This window comes from Heteronotia binoei, chromosome 2 (assembly GCF_032191835.1).
Source record: "Heteronotia binoei isolate CCM8104 ecotype False Entrance Well chromosome 2, APGP_CSIRO_Hbin_v1, whole genome shotgun sequence".
Lineage (NCBI taxonomy): Eukaryota > Metazoa > Chordata > Lepidosauria > Squamata > Gekkonidae > Heteronotia > Heteronotia binoei.
The window spans coordinates 19578456-19595698 of record NC_083224.1 but is presented as its reverse complement, the minus strand read 5'-3'; the positions used below and the strand labels follow the sequence as shown (position 1 = coordinate 19595698).

Genomic DNA, 17243 nt, shown 5'->3' with positions numbered 1-17243 from the left:
GACAATGTCTCATTTATGTCAAATCCGGCCCTCATAACAAATGAGTTTGACACCCCTGCAGTGTAAGATTTTCAAGCGGTGGTTTGCCATTGCCCACCTCCGCTTCATGACCTTGATATTCCTTGGTGGTCTCCCATCCAAATACTGGCCATTTCCAATCTTGCTTAACTTCCGAGATCTGACGAGATCAGGCTAGCCTGGACTATCTAGGTCAGGGCCCAAAATACAATAGCTTCAGTTCAGTTATTTGAGAGTTGGACCATAAGGAAGGCCAGGCACAGAAGAATAGATGCTTTGGAGCTGGAGAAGACTCTTGAGAGTCCCTTGGACTGCAAGAAGATCCAGTCAGTCAGTCCTAAGGGGAATCAACGCTGACTGTTCCCTGGAAGGTCAGATGCTGAAGCTGAAGCTCAAATACTTTGGCCACCCAATGAGAAGGGAGCACTCCCCTGGAGAAGACCCTGATGCTGGGAAAGACAGAGGGCAAAAGAAGTTACTGATGTAACTAACACAAATTTGAGTGGACTTCGGAGGATGGTGGAAGACAGGAGGGCCTGACATGACTTTGTCCATGGGGTTGCAAAGAGCTGGACTCGACTGTGCGACTGAACAACAACAAAGGGGAGTTCGGGCTTGATTTGATGCAGAAAACATTTTGAAGTGAATGTTTGTTTGTTTGTTTAAACAAAGTTACTCACTCCGTCCACTGATCTTCTGGCACGTAGCAATACATAAGTCGCCGCACATGATAGGGAAGCCAGCAAACCACAAAGGCGATCACAACTGCTCCTGCAATGGATAAAAATACAGTTCAAACTCACTAGCGGTCTATACTCTTGTTGAATGGGGGCGGGAAATCCTACACCAAGCAATTATTTGGATCATGAATTATGTTAAGCAGGAGCGTTCTGTGATCACTGTTAACAGCTGGCTTGTCTACCTATTTGGCATCATTGCTACAGTACAATTTTGAGCCGAAAAGACATCTGATGTCTAGTTATTTGTAGCAAAGCAGAGGCAATAATAGGAAAAGGGTTCTCAGCTAATCAATCACGTTTTTTGGTCATATATGCTCAAGAGCAGGCATGTGCTATAAAGAAAGGGAGGTAAGATACAACAAGATACAAATAGGATCATAAAATCTTAGAAGAGACCATGGAGACCATCTAGCTCAACCTGCCCTTCTCGCTGCCTTTCCAACTTCTACAATGGACAAACGGGCCAGTCCAATGACAAAGAATTAATGGACATAAATCTGACATTAGAAACCACAACATTCAAAAACAGGTGGGGAGCATTTTAACCCTCTAGGCCGTTCAATTGCTGACCTAAGAGTAGCAGTTTTCTTACAAAGGAATTCCAAAGGGAGATCAGAAGGAGAGACTGCTGAATTGCAATTGATAATGAAGCTCAAGACAATGCATCCTCCTGGACTGAACTGAGACCTAGGTTTTCTGTCTCATGACCAACAATGATTTCTGCATGCCTACTACCCCTCTGCATATCACACCTAATCCAAACATACCTGCTATTATCCCTCAGCTGCTAGTGTCATTCAAAGAATGAAATCCCTCCACTCTCTGAGATATAAGGACAGATGGACTCACATTCTAGCGGTATTTGAAGACGTAAGCAGTGACTCATGAAAGCTCATCCCCTACCACAAATGTTGTTAGCCTTAACATGCTACTGGACTCTTGCTCTTTTCTGTCCGTCTGTCTGTCCATCCATCTCTCCCTCCCTCTCTTTCTCCAAGGAGCTCAGGGTAGCATCTCTTACTCTGCTTTTCACATTTAATTGTTACAGCAACCTTTTGAGGTAGGCCAGGCTATGACAGGCCTAAGGACATTCAGCGCTTCATGGCAGAGCAGAAATCTGAATTCAGGTCTTCTAGATCTGAGCTGAACATTGTCTAACTACTACCTGATGCAGATTTTACCCCAAATAGCATATCTGGGGTGAGTTTTTCAGTAGACAAGGGTTTAAACTTATAGACTCATAGAATCATAAAGTTGGAGGGTACCTCCAGGGTCATGTAGTCCAACCCCCCTGCACAATGCAGGAAATTCACAGATGTCTCTCTCCCCCCCCCCCCCCCACAAACATCCCATGACCCCTGCTCCATGCTCAGAAGATGGCAAAAAACCTCCAGGATCACTGGCCAAACTGGCCTGGGGAAAAATTGCTGACCAACCTCAAAGTGGAAATCAGCATTTTCCTGGAAGTGGAAGAAAGGGTGAGGAGGACTAAGCACTGATGCAGACCTTCCTGCCCTCCCTCTCATGATCTGCCTAAGTTCGCAGAATCAGCATTGCTGTCAGGTGGCCATCTAGCCTCTGTTGAAAAACCTCCAAGGAAGGAGAGCCCACCACCTCCCGAGGAAGCCTGTTCCACTGAGGAACCGCTCTAAACTCACAAACGCCTCCCCCTAAATTCACAGGATCCTCATTGCTGTCAGGTGGCCATCTAGCCTCTGTTTGAAAACCTTCAAAGAAGGAGAGCCCACCACCTCCCAAGGAGGAAGCCTGTTCCACTGAGGAAACTCACAAATCCCTCCCCCTAAATTCACAGGATCCTCATTGCTGTCAGGTGGCTATCCAGCCTCTGTTCAACAACCTCCAAGGAAGGAGAGCCCACCATCTCCCAAGGAGGAAGCCTGTTCCACTGAGGAAACTCACAAATCCCTCCCCCTGAATTCACAGGATCCTCATTGCTGTCAGGTGGCCATCCAGCCTCTGTTCAACAACCTCCAAGGAAGGGGAGCCCACCACCTCCCAAGGAGGAAGCCTGTTCCACTGAGGAACCACTCTCAGGAAGCTCGTCCTAATGTTTAGTTGGAAGGAAGTTCTTCTTAATGTTTAGATGGCAACTCTTTTGATTTAATTTCAACCCACTGGTACTGGTCCTACCTTCCGGGGCCACAGAAAACAATTCTGCGCCATCCTCTATAGGACAGCCCTTCAAGTACTTGAAGATGGTGATCATATTACCTCTCAGCCGCCTCCTCTTCAAGCTAAACATACCCAGCTCCTTCAGCTTATTCTTGAAGGTCTCCAGACCCCTCACCATCTTCCTTAACCTCCTCTGGACATGTTCCAGCTTGCCTATATCCTTCTTAAATTGTGATACCCCAAACTCAACACAGCACTCCTGGTGAGGTCTAATCAGATCATTGACAGCTCCTGCAACGTTCTCTGATTGATGGGACAGCCGGGAGAGCCTATGAATTAATGTCCTCCAAAATGTTCTATCATTAACAACCTTGCTGAGGTCTTGCAAACTGAGGCTGGGGCTTCCTTCCATCCATCTCATGTTGGGTCTTCCTGTTTTCCGGCTGCCTTCAACCTTTCACAGCATTATCAGCTTTTCCCGCGACTCAGGATAGTCATATTAGCTTCTAGGGAGAACTCAGAGTAGATTTGATCTAGAACTTAAACGTTTGTCTTTTTGGTGGCCCCTGGTATCCGTAAACCTCTCCTCCAGCACCATGTTTCAGAGGAATTTAGTTTCTTCCTGTCAGCTTTCTCTACTGTCCAACATAAATGAAATAGGGAACAATTTCCCTGTGCTTCCAGGTATCACAATTTAAGAGTCTGCTTCCTCTTACGTGAGTCCCTGAATACTGAGACCTTGCTTTACGTATTGTGTGTTTGGGTCAGGGGTTTTTTTTGTAGCAGGAACTCCTTTACATATTAGGCCACACCCCCTGATGTAGCCAGTCCTCCTGGAGCTTACAGTAGGCTTTGTACGAAGAGCCCTGTAAGCTCTTGGAGGATTGGCTACATCAAGTGGGTGTGGCCTAATATGTAAAGGAGATCCTGCTACAAAAAAAGCCCTGGTTTGGGTAAATGCAGACTGTGAGTGGCTTTTCACTTGAACTATCTGACTTGTTTGAACATCGCTAGTTTCCCTACCTCTGACTGCACTGGGTGCCTGCACAGGTTGAGTTCATTCCAAATTAGGAAAACGACATTCTTGTCAAAGCAGAAGATTGGATAGTTCTTTCGGAAACCTACATTGCATGACACAAGCCAAGACAGATTCCATTTCCGAAGGGTGGACAAACCCATTTCAGAATCAGATCTTTTAATTTGCTATTGTCTGTTCTCATTTTGAGACAACTAAATGGACCAGTGACTCCTGGAGTGTATTGAACTCACCCGAAACTGCAGAAGACACGGTTTTCAACTTTGGATGAAGTCTGGGATGATTTTTTGTTTTCACAGTGTAGTAACAAGGGACTCTAAGTAATATCCCTTCATCAGAAAACAGGTTGCAAAATGACTCAGACCGTGATGGAAACAAGGGCTGATAGACTGGGATAGTCACTCAGCTATACACAACATGGGGAGTCTGTGTTCAAGCTCTTTTAAGAAACAGATAGCTCCTGGCAACACCCAGATTTGGATTAGAACCATTGTATTGGAGGAAGAGACCATAAAAGAGCTGGACTATAAGGAAGACTGAGTGCTGAAGAAGAGATACTTTTGAGCTGTTGTGCTGGAGAAGAATCTTGAGAGTCCCTTGGACTGTAAGAAGATCCAATCAGTCAGTCCTAAGGGAAATCAACCCAGATTGTTCCCTGGAAGGCCAGATGCTGAAGCTGAAGCTCCAATACTTTGGCCACCCAATGAGAAGGGAGCACTCCCTGGAGAAGACCCTGATGCTGGGAAAGACAGAAGGAAAAGAAGAAGGGGATGGCAAAAGAGGAGATGGCTGGATGGTGTTACTGATGTAACAAACACGAATTTGAGCAAACGTTGGAGGATGGTGGAAGACAGGAGGGCCTGGCGTGACTTGGTCCATGGGGTCGCAAAGAGTTGGACTCGGCTGTGCGACAGAACAACAATTGGAGGAAGGGATGTTAATCTTTCCCCCATGGTATTTTTACCCCTTTAGCATTTTTTTTAAAAACTGTACCCTTCTTCTAAGAACCAAGGGCAATTTATGTGATCCTCCCTTCCCCATTTGAATCTCACAGCAACCCTGTGAGGTAGGTTAGGTTGGAAGAAAGTCACAAATCCAAGGTCACTCAGGAAGCTTCATGACCAAGTCAAGTTTTGAACTTGGGCCCTGACCTGACATTCTAACCACTGCAACGCATTGCCCCATGCTCAGTAGGGTGGGGGAAAGCCTGGTGTCCAAGAGCCGGTATGGTGTAGTGGTTAAGAGTGGTGGACTCTAATTTGGGAGAACCAGGCTTGGTTCCCCACTCCTCCACATGCACTGGCTGAGTGACCTTGGGTCAGCCAAGGTTCTTGAAAGAACTGTTCTCTCAAGTGCAATTCTTTGAGAGCTCTCTCACCCCCACCTATCTCATAGGGTGTGTGTTGTAAACAGAGGAAGGGAAGGAGATTGTAAATTGCTCTGAGACTCCGAATGAAGGGTGGGGTATAAATCCAATCTCCTCCTCCTTCTTCTCTTCTTCAAATAAGGAAGTCCCTGGTGTAAGCCCTGCTCTTATCATGGGTGGCCCTAGGTAAGCAAGTCAGATAGTTCAAGAGAGCCAGTTTGGTGTAGTGGTTAAGTACGCAGACTCTTTTCTGGGAGAACTGGGTTTGATTCCCCACTCCTCCACTTGCACCTGCTGGAATGGCCTTGGGTCAGCCATATCTCTGTCAGAGGTTGTCCTTGAAAGGGCAGCTGCCGTGGGAGCCCTCTCAGCCACACCTACCTCACAGGGTGTCTTTGTGGGGGAGGAAGGTAAAGGAGATTGTGAGCCGCTCTGAGATTCTGAGATTCGGGGTAGAAGGCGGAATATGAATCCAATGTCGTCGTCTTCTCTCTCAGTCTCAGCCGTCTTTCTGTAGCATGGGCGTAATAATCCTTAACTTGGGGGCTGGAGAGCCAGCTTGGTCGCTGAAGGGAACCCTCCATATATAGAGGCAGCGAACCACAGTCGACAGGCAATGTCCAGGGAGGGCTTTGGCCTTTGTTCCCTCCAGGTCAAATTGGTCGGTCACTGCATGAAACTTCTTGGTTGACTAGGTGGGCTACTCAGTTGTGAACACCCCAAGCTCACATTTGTTGATCAGAAAAAAGAGAATAAGAACATAAGTAGAGCCTGCTGGATCAGACCCGTGGTCCGTTTAGCTTGCTGCATCAGACTGAGTAGTCCACCCAGTCAACCAAGATGTTTCATGCGGTGACCAACCCTTCAGCGACCATAGCTAGTAGCCACTGAAAGACCTCTCCTCCATGGATCTGTCTGACCCTCTTTTAAAGCTAGCTATGCTCGTGGCTGTTGCTGCCTCCCCAAGCAGTCAGTTCTGAAGCTTATATTCTTGTTGATTACAGCTTTAATTACCTGTCCTTAGGAATGGCTACCCACAATGACTTGACTACTGAGCGCTCTCCATAGTGCTGAATGTTACAAATAGGTTCCTCTTAAAAATAGAGCCCCGTGGCGCAGAGTGGTAAAGCTGCAGTACTGCAGTCGGAGCCCTCTGCTCACGACCTGAGTTCGATTCCAGAAAAAGCTGGTTCAGGTAGCCGGCTCGAGGTTGACTTCGCCTTCCATCCTTCCGAGGTCGGTAAAATGAGTACCCAGCTTGCTGGGGGGAAAGTGTCGATGACTGGGGAAGGCAATGGCAAACCACCCCGTAAAAAGTCTGCCATGAAAACGTTGTAAAAGCAACGGCACCCCAGAGTCGGAAATGACTGGTGCTTGCACAGGGGACTACCTTTACCTTTTTAAAAAATAGTGGGGGTGGGGGGGAGGAAGAGGGAAAGGACGAAAATTCTAGCCCGAGCTGCCGCTCTGCATTCAGATGGGTCACAGCAGATGGGTCGTTGTCATCATCATCTTCTTCTTCTTTTTCTTCTTCTTCTCTATATTCACAACACACAAAAAGGGGAGGGGAGTGTCCCTCTTTCTCCAATTTTTCCATCCGACCTCCCTTGCCAACACTAATACATTGGCCTCCATCTCAAGAATGGGAAGAAAGGTTCAAACGCTTGGGGCTCTTTAGCTTGGAGAAACGTCGACTGCGGGGTGACATGAGAGAGGTTTACAAGATTATGCATGGGATAGAGAAGGTAGAGAAAGAAGTCCTTTACTCCCTTTCTCGCAATACAAGAACTCGTGGGCATTCAATGAAATTGCTGAGCAGTCGGGTTAGAACGGATAAAAGGAGGTACTTCTTCACCCAAAGGGTGATTAACATGTGGAATTCACTGCCACAGGAGGTGGTGGCGGCCACAAGTATAGCCACCTTCAAGAGGGGTTTAGATAAAAATACGGAGCAGAGGTCCGTCAGTGGCTATTAGCCACAGTGTGTGTGTGTGTTTGTGTGTATTTTGGCCACTGTGTGATACAGAGTGTTGGACATATGAACATATGAAGCTGCCTTCTACTGAATCAGACCCTTGGTCCATCAAAGTCAGTATTGTCTTCTCAGACTGGCAGCAGCTCTCCAGGGTCTCAAGCTGAGGTTTTTCACACCTATTTGCCTGGACCCTTTTTTGGAGATGCCAGGGATTGAACCTGGGACCTTCTGCTTCCCAAGCAGATGCTCTACCACTGAGCCACCGTCCCTCCCCCGAACCAGATGGGCTACTGGCCTGCTCCAACATGGCTTCTCTTATGTTCTTATGTAACTACAATTAGTAATATTTAAACTCTCCTTTGCTTCACTCAGTTCTCTTCCCTCCATACCATGGTTGGGGTACCCCCCACCACCCAGCATCTCTGCAAACCAAGATGGCATATACTAACCACTGGTCTCCCGCACCATCTCATCTGGTCATTTGAGTTTTATGTATCACCCCAGTTAAGTTTGACATAATTGTGTGGAAACTGATTCCCGCAAATTAGGATTTTTTATTGTTGTTGTTGTTGGTGGTGGAGAGGGCAGGTTGGTCCTTTTCTATCTACCTTTTTTGTTTTGTTATGAAGTTTGCATAAAACTTGTAATAATAGACTGTTTTTTTTTTTTTTTAAATAGTGATTGTCTATTAGAGTCGGAAACGACAGGTGCTTGCACAGGGATCTGCTTTTACCTTTTTACCACGTAGGGCAGCTTGTAATGCTGTTACGCAAGAACTTGCTGCTTCAGCATCATTGCGATGCAGGAAAAGATCAACTAGGAAACAAAAATCTCTGCCAAAGTGACGTTTACTGGCCAAGCAATCAAAGTTTACGATTCAATCCTGAATGTTATAGAGCTGAGGGTTATCACGTTGACAATTCACAGCCCAAGCAAACGCTTGCATAAGGAGTCCTAAATCCATCGCGGCTACAACTTGGACTTCCTGAATGAATAATGTGCCTTAATGTGAATCAAATGTTTCGGCTGTATGTTCATCCTTAAAGCTTTTTTTTCAAAATTGCCTCCGGATGCTCTTGGTGCATTCTCTTCATGTAGCTCATCTTATGGCTTCATTCATCAGCTGCCGGAAGAGGTGAGGGCCCTGCGGGACTTGGCGCAGTTCCGCAGGGCCTGTAAGACGACCCTCTTCCGGCTAGCCTACACCTAGCTAGGACGACAACTCGATGTAACTGGCCAGCCATCTGTTTACAGGAAATTGAAATATTCTGTTTTTAAGGTTTTAACTGTTTAAATATTTAATTGTTTTATACTTGAAATTGTTTAAATTTTATGTTTGATTAATTGTTGGAAGCCGCCCTGAGCCATTCGTGGGAAGGGCGGGATATAAATCTCGAACAAATAAATAAATAAATAAATAAATAAATAAATAAATAAATAAATAAATAAATAAATAAATAAAATTTTTCAAGTGTCTGTGAGAGACCCCCAAGGGCAGTTATGAACCGAGTCCTGACAATTTAAGTTCTCTGTATAGAAAGGGGAAGGTGTTTGATCCGGGGACCTAAGAATCCTTTTGTAGGACCTGCTTTCATCATCAATAGGACTTTATTGGCATATCAACAGTCACATAGTACATAAAATGCCCAGTCCATAATATATAAAATCAGGGCTTTTTTTGTAGCAGGAACACCTTTGCATATTAGGCCACACCCCTCTGATGTAGCCAATCCTCCTGGAGCTTAAAGTAGGCCCTGCGCAAAGAGCCCTGTAAGCTCTTGGAGAATTGGCTACATCAGGGGTTTGTGGCCTAATAGGCAAAGGAGTTCCTGCTACAAAAAAAGCCCTGTATAAAATCAATCAGGGGTAAAATTCCATACAAAAATTACGTCGGATAAGACAACACTATCTAAAATTTCCCTGAATTTTGAGAACATCAACGAGAAAAACGGCAACAACCTTGGTAATTTCAGGAGCCAAATTGTTCAGAAGAGACTGACATTTAAGGTTGTTACTCAGGTATCTTTTAGAATGTAATAAATTTGAAAGCAATCTTTCTTGAGGGGAATCATGCAGAGGGCAGTCAACGATTATATGATCCATTGTATCTAAGGAGTTAAGGCCACAGACCAGATCACCAGATTGCCTCGGGATCTGGCGATATCTGCCATAAAGCATAGTTGAAGGAAACACATTTACCCTGGCCAGTGAAAAAGCTCTATGCTGTAGAGCAGAGGTGGCCAAACTATGGCTTGGGAACCACAAGTGGCTCTTTCCACATTTTGCGTGGCTCTTGAAGCCCTCATTGGCCCATTGCCTCTTCTTCTTCTTTTTCAACTTCTTCTTCTTCATCTTCTTCTCCTCCTCCTTCTCCAGCAAGTTTGGCCTCCCTTGAAGTACCATATTGGTCACAGGACAGAAAGATATACCTAATCCAGTATGCCTGCCCTCACCACAACTTAATACATTTCTAACGGAGTTTTCTGTAATACATTTCTAATGGAGTTTTCTAGCCCCATGATTCTGCCGAAGGAGTTTTCTAATGGAGTTTTCTAGCCCCATGATTCTGCCGAAGGAGTTTTCTAATGGAGTTCTCTAGCTGCATGATTCTCTCCAATCAGGGTTGCATTATGACTTTTGTGGGCCCTGGGCACTTTTGCCTTCGTGAGCCCCTCCGACCATAATAATATCAATATTTTAAAAACTTTTATATAACTTTAGATTTAGCAAAGTGTAATACATTACCATGGGCCCTAAAATCTCATTTTGTTTCTGACGTATGAAAATATATTAAAACATTTTCTTCAACCCTAAAAGTTCATTTTTTTCCTCCTTCCAAATTTATAATAAATTAAAAGATTTCCATGGGCCCCTAAAAGTATTGTGGGCCATAGGCACTGCACCTACTGTGCCTCATGGATAAGTTGGCCCTGGTATCAATACTTCTTTTTCTCCTCTTCCTCCTCCTCGTCTCTCTCTCTCTCTGCAACCTTACCTCCGTTGCTCCTAATTGCATATCTCATTTAATTTTTAAAACTATAATAGCGGAGTGATTGCATGAAGCATTACAAAATTATCATAAATATGTTACTAATTGATTATTCATTTACTGAGTCACATCAACCACCTGAAGAAGAAGATATATAAAGATGTAAAAGCTTTGCATGGAAAGCCATTAACCGTGTCTGAGGTCGCAAACAAACAAGCTGTCAAAGTCCAGATCTCTTCCAAGTCATCCCACATCCTTCCTGGATACCTACAGCTCGAAATAGAGGGAGAAACCTGGCATTCAGTTCAAATAGTGCAGGTCTATTACTTCTGAAGGCTGATCCAAAATAATCCACATGCAGCCATTGCTAAATCTGTGTTGCTTTTGATAAGATAGCTATCGATTGCTATGAGTTAACAGGATATATTCTTGTATTCCTCTGACATTTTATCTTATGTTAAACCATCTGCTTGTCTCGATGGTTTAACAGTCTTGTTAAAGCATCTTAATTTAATATCCACATAAGAAGACCCATGTTGGATCCAACCAATGTCCATCTACTCCAGCATCCAGATGCCTACAATGGCCAGCCAGATGGCCCCAACCTCTGAGGCAGGGGCGGCCAAACTTGCTTAACATAAGAGCCAAATAGAGTAAATGTCAGATGTTTGAGAGTCGCAAGACATGAACGTCAGATGCTTAAGGGAGGAGGAAGGAAGGGCCACATAGAACAAACATCAGATGTTTGAGAGCCGCAAGACATGAATGTCAGATGTTTAAGAGAAGGAAGGAAGGAAGGAAGGAAGGAAGGAAGGAAGGAAGGAAGGAAGGAAGGAAGGAAGGAAGGAAGGAAGGAAGGAAGGAAGGGCCGCATAGAATAAACATCAGATGTTTGAAAGCTGCAAGACATGAATGTCAGATGTTTAAGAGAAGACAGGTCCTCTTGTGGATCAAAAATTGGCTGAGTAATAGGAAGCAGAGAGTGAGTATAAATGGGCAGTCTTCGCAGTGGAGGACGGTAAGCAGTGGGTGCCGCAGGGCTCGGTACTGGGTCCCATGCTCTTTAACTTGTTCATAAATGATTTAGAGTTGGGAGTGAGCAGTGAAGTGGCCAAGTTTGCGGATGACACTAAATGGTTCAGGGTGGTGAGAACCAGAGAGGATTGTGAGGAACTCCAAAGGGATCTGTTGAGGCTGGGTGAGTGGGCGTCAACATGGCAGATGCGGTTCAGTGTGGCCAAGTGCAAAGTAATGCACATTGGGGCCAAGAATCCAGCTACAAATACAAGTTGATGGGGTGTGAACTGGCAGAGACTGACCAAGAGAGAGATCTTGGGGTCATGGTAGATAACTCACTGAAAATGTCAAGACAGTGTGCGTTTGCAATAAAAAAGTCCAACACCATGCTGGGAATTATTAGGAAGGGAATTGAAAACAAATCAGCCAGTATGATAATGACCCTGTATAAATCGATGGTGCGGTCTCATTTGGAGTACTGTGTGCAGTTCTGGTCGCCGCAGCTCAAAAAGGATATTATAGCATTGGAGAAAGTCCAGAAAAGGGCAACTAGAATGATTAAAGGGTTGGAACACTTTCCCTATGAAGAAAGGTTGAAACGCTTGGGACTCTTTAGCTTGGAGAAACGTTGACTGCGGGGTGACATGATAGAGGTTTACAAGATAATGCATGGAATGGAGAAAGTAGAGAAAGAAGTCCTTTTCTCCCTTTCTCACAATACAAGAACTCGTGGGCATTCGATGAAATTGCTGAGCAGACAGGTTAAAACAGATAAAAGGAAGTACTTCTTCATCCAAAGGGTGATTAACATGTGGAATTCACTGCCACAGGAGGTGGTGGCGGCCACAAGCATAGCCACCTTCAAGAGGGGTTTAGATAAAAATATGGAGCAGAGGTCCATCAGTGGCTATTAGCCACAGTGTGTGTGTGTGTGTGTGTGTGTGTGTGTGTATATATATATATATATATATATATATATATATATATATATATATATATATATATATATATATATATATATATATATATATATATATATATATATATATATAATTTTTTTTTTGCCACTGTGTGACACAGAGTGTTGGACTGGATGGGCCATTGGCCTGATCTAACAGGGCTTCTCCTATGTTCCTAAGAGAAGGAAGGAAGGGCCACATAGAATAAACATCAGATGTTTGACAGCTGCAATACATGAATGTCAGATGTTTGAGGGAGGGAGGGAAGGAGGGAGGGAGGGAGGGAGGGAGGAAAGAAGGAAGGAAGGAAGGAAGGAAGGAAGGAAGGAAGGAAGGAAGGAAGGAAGGAAGGAAGGAAGGAAGGAAGGAAGGAAGGAAGGACAATATATGGGAGAAGGAGACATGGAAAGAAAGCAACTTTAACTTTAAATGCCTTCTCCAAGCCAGCCGATGGGATAGGGTGGGACTTCAAGAGCCACACAATATGTGCAAAAGAGCCACATGTGGCTCCCAAGCTGCAGTTTGGCCACTCTTGTGGCACTCCATGTTGCTAAATTATAATATAATATAGTGACTTTGTGCCATATAAAGACAGTAGTAGCATTGTGGAACTAATAAGGTTTTAACTTTCTGTATGATTGATATATTTTGTATTGATATTCTTTTTGTGTTTTGATACAATATACTCATTACGCTGTCAGAATTGCATTTTAACACGGAGAGTTTTGTCTTTGTTGTGGTTTAGCGGCTCTTCTGTGGTTCCAGCAATACTGTGACCTGTTTTTTTTCGCGGTGGGATAAAATTGCGTCAATTTCCCAGTGTGAAACCAGCAACACAATATCATCATGACATCAAGTGAAATGATAATGTATCTAAAAATGACCAAATCAAAAGAGTTTTCGGCTCAACACTGGGAAGAGCGATTCCAACAAATTAGCCCTAACACAGCAGCGTCACAACGGATGCTATGAAGCCAATTGGGTTCAATTAATGAAGCTAATTTAGCGTAAGAGCAACCGCTCAGGTTCGGAACAGCGGTTCCTCTGGTGAAGCATTTCCACCTTCAGGTGATGACTTTCTCACCAACCCTTTTTTGGGACACCCCAAAATTACCCCTGATGTTTTCTTGTTGCATGCCATGGGTGGAAATCCCAGCCAGCATCCCCTGGGTTGACTGTATGGGTGATATCAGTGAGAGGGGAAGGTTGTACAGATATCTTCCATGAACGGATTCTCTTCATAGATCTTTAGAACTTAAGAACATAAGAGAAGCCATGCTGGATCAGGCCAATGGCCATCCAGTCCAACACTCTGTGTCACAGAAGAACATAAGAGAAGCCATGCTGGATCAGGCCAATGGCCCATCCAGTCCAACACTCTGAGTCACAGAAGAACATAAGAGAAGCCATGTTGGATCAAGCCAATGGCCCATCCAGTCCAACACTCTGTGTCACAGAAGAATATAAGAGAAGCCATGTTGGATCAGGCCAATGGCCATCCAGTCCAACACTCTGTGTCACACAGTGGCCAAAAAAAGGAGGTTCACAAGTGGGGCTAGAAGCCCTTCCACTTTGCCTCCCCTGCCCCCCAAGCACCAAGAATCCAGAGCATCACTGCCCCAGACAGTTCCAATAATATGCTGTGGCTAATAGCCACTGATGGACCTCTGCTCCATATTTTTATTCAAACCACTCTTGAAGCTGGCTATGCTCATAGCCGCTACCACCTCCTGTGGCAGTGAATTCCACATGTTAATCACCCTTTGGGTGAAGAAGTACTTCCTTTTATCCATTCTAACCCTATTGCTCAGCAATTTCATTGAATGCCCACGAGTTCTTGTATTGTGAGAAAGAGAGAAAAGGACTTCTTTCTCTGCTTTCTCCATCCCATGCATAATCTTGTAAACCCCTATCATGTCACCCCACAGTTGATGTTTCTCCAAGCTAAAGAGCCCCAAGTGTTTTAACCTTTCTTCATAGGGAAAGTGTTCCAACCCTTTAATCATTCTAGTTGCCCTTTTCTGGACTTTTTCCAATGCTATAATATCCTTTTTGAGGTGCGGTGACCAGACTTGTACACAGTATTCCAAATGAGACTGCACCATCAATTTATACAGGGGCACACATACATGAACAGATAAAGCTGTTTTATAGTGAATCAAACTTCTGGTCTCTCAGAGTCAGTATTGTCTACTTGGACTAGCAGCGGCTCTCCAGAGACTCAGGCAGAGGTCTTTCACATCTGGTAGGAACTTGATCCTTTTTTCCCTGAAGATGCCTAGGCCCTTCTGCACACCAAGCAGATGCTCTGCCACTGAACTACAGCCTCTCCTCAGAGAGCTTGGAAGGCTGTTGGGAAAATGACAGTTTCCTGTAGATGTCATTGCTCATAGGAAGAGAATCTCTTTGAATCCTCTGAAATGCTGAGGATCCTAGGTTTTGTTTAGAAAACCAGCAAGTTTCTAGTTCTCACGGTCATGGTTCAAAAAGTATAGTAGAATGAGAGTCTGGTAAAAAAAACTCTGACGTAAGAACATAAGAGAAGCCATGTTGGATCAGGCCAATGACTCATCCAGTCCAACACTCTGTCACACAGTGGCCAAAAACCCAGGTGCTATCAGGTAGTTCACCAGTGGGGCCAGGACACTAGAAGCCCTCTCACCATTGCCCCCAAGCACCAAGAATACAGAGCATAACTTTCCCCAGACAGAGAGGTCTATCAATATCCTGTGGCTAATAGCCACTGATGGACCTCTGCTCTATATATTTATCCAGTCCCCTCTTGAAGCTGTCTAAGCTTGGAGTGGCCACCACTTCCTGCAGTTTTTGGGTGAAGAAGGACTTTCTTTAATCTGTTTATGTTTTGTGTGAAGAAGGGCTTCCTTTAATCTGTTCTAAACCTGCTGCTCATTAATTTCACTGAGTGCCCATGAGTTCTTGCGTCCTGGGGATAAATCTGAGCCCGGCAGGGCCACAGTGATCTTTTTTCTATCCCCTTTCTCGATTCATTTGCAATTCGGTAACATTAATATTGCTTGGAGAGAAAAAAAGAAGACGCTATTTCAAGAATGTCTCGCTGATGTTCTTAATTAACTGCTATTGCTTAAACCATATCTAGCGCTAAACTTAGACGTTAGGAAATTAGTGCCAAATGATTTCTATTCATTATCTCACCTGTAATGGTGTTTGGGGCTATCTGAATGAATGTTTAATGATCAGGGGGAAAGTGGGCTATTAAAGGAGTTACAGTTGAAGAAGACATCAAGCCATGAAAGGTGTAAACATGGCTGCTTAAGCTGCTCTTCAAAAAAGGAATCCATCTTCTATCCTTCAACCAAAACCCGAAAGACAAAGCAAGCAAAGAAACAAGAAACCCCCGAACATATATGCTGACAGAAAGAGGGCAAACTGAGGAGTTTTTACTGCAGCCTGCATAGGAAAGCCTGCTGGTAGTATTGGATGAACATAATATTACAAAACTATTGGTTGCCTGTCCCAGGCTTCAGCAGGTATGACAAAAAGGCAGGGGTGGGATTCTGAGCTCCTTTGCATATTAGGCCATGTCCTCTGATGTAGCCAATCCTCCAAGAGCTTACAAGGCTCTTTTTTGTAAGCTCTTGGAGGACTGGCTACAACAGGGGTGTGTGGCCTAATATGCAAAGGAGCTCCTGCCAGAATTCCACCCCCGCAGAAAGGTATGATGTGGGCTCTGGAAATTCACTGGACTAAGCCCAGTTATGGCTCTAGCCAGGGCTTTTTTCTTTTTTGGTAGAAAAAGCCCAGTAGGAACTCATTTGCGTATTGGACCACACCTCCTTGCATCACCATTGTTTCACGCAGGGCTTTTTTGGTAGAAAGAGCCCAGCAGGAACTCATTTGCATGTTAGGCCACACCTCCCGGCACCACCATTGTTCCGTGAAGGGCTTTTTTGTAGAAAAAAGCCCAGCAGGAGCGCATTTGCATATTAGGCCACACCCCCAGATTGGCGTCATCGTTTTGCGCGGGGCTTTTTTTGTAGAAATAGCCCATCAGGGACTCATTTGCATATTAGGTCACACCCCCGACACCAAGCCAGCCAGAACTGCTTTCCTGTGCGTTCCTGCTAAAACAACAACAACAACAACAAAAGCCCTGGCTTTAGCAGCTCTGCAGGTTAATACTGTGCTGCTGGACTCAATCATTGGTTTCAACAAATGAGTTCCAACAGTGGTTTGTGTTCATTCGGAGGTGCCTCACAGTGCAATTCTATGCAGTTATCTCAGTATAAAATACATTGGGCTTAGTGGGGAGTGACTCCTCATAGGACTGAAGATATGGTGCTGTCAGCTTTCTACAGGGACGCTGGAATATGGTGCTGTCAGCTTTCTACAGGGACGCTGGAAGGGGGGCAATTTGTTGAAGCTCCCTCCCACCAACTCATGTTATCCCCAGTATGAACACTGAACTACTTTTAGGGCTGGCAAGGGAATAAAGGGTATGTCTAGGGATTTTTGGGAACTCTATGAGTTTTTTTTTAAAGTGCATCCTCATGTACTGGAAGTGACAAGGGTCAGCTCTAGGAATCGCTGGATACTCTATGGTTTCCCGAAGACTTTGGTACAGCGTTCTTTGTGTGTACTGACTTTTTGTTGAAAAGGAATGTTGTCATGTGCTCCCAAAATAGTCAGTGATACATAACAGAGTCTAGATTGATTAACCCCTCTTGAGAATGATCAAGGAACATGAGGAAGTTTTGCTCAACTTGTTGTGTTCTTTAAGCTCTTAAATTTGCAGATCTTCCCAGGAGGGAACATATCCAATCCTGTGGGTCTGCAGAAATAATAGAATAGAATTTTTTTTTCTTTTTGTTTCATTTGGTTGTCCCAGCTTTGAGATGGCATTAGCAGAGACTGGAATGCATTTCCCATCATTCTTAAATGGCAATAGTAACTTCCAGGGCTTTTATTGTAGAAAAAGCCCAGCAGGAACTCATTTACATATTAGGCCACACCCTGATGTCACCATCGTTC

General features: G+C 44.5%; 1 protein-coding gene across 1 annotated transcript in view; it reads right to left on the bottom strand.

Annotated features, from left to right (window-relative positions):
* The window catches only part of NTSR1 (neurotensin receptor 1), a 205018-nt gene that overhangs the window by 11807 nt on the left and 175968 nt on the right, over positions 1-17243 (bottom strand). The window contains exon 3 of the mRNA XM_060230639.1: positions 699-789. Within this exon, the coding sequence (XP_060086622.1) occupies positions 699-789 (91 nt within the window). The remainder of the gene's footprint in view (positions 1-698; positions 790-17243) is intronic.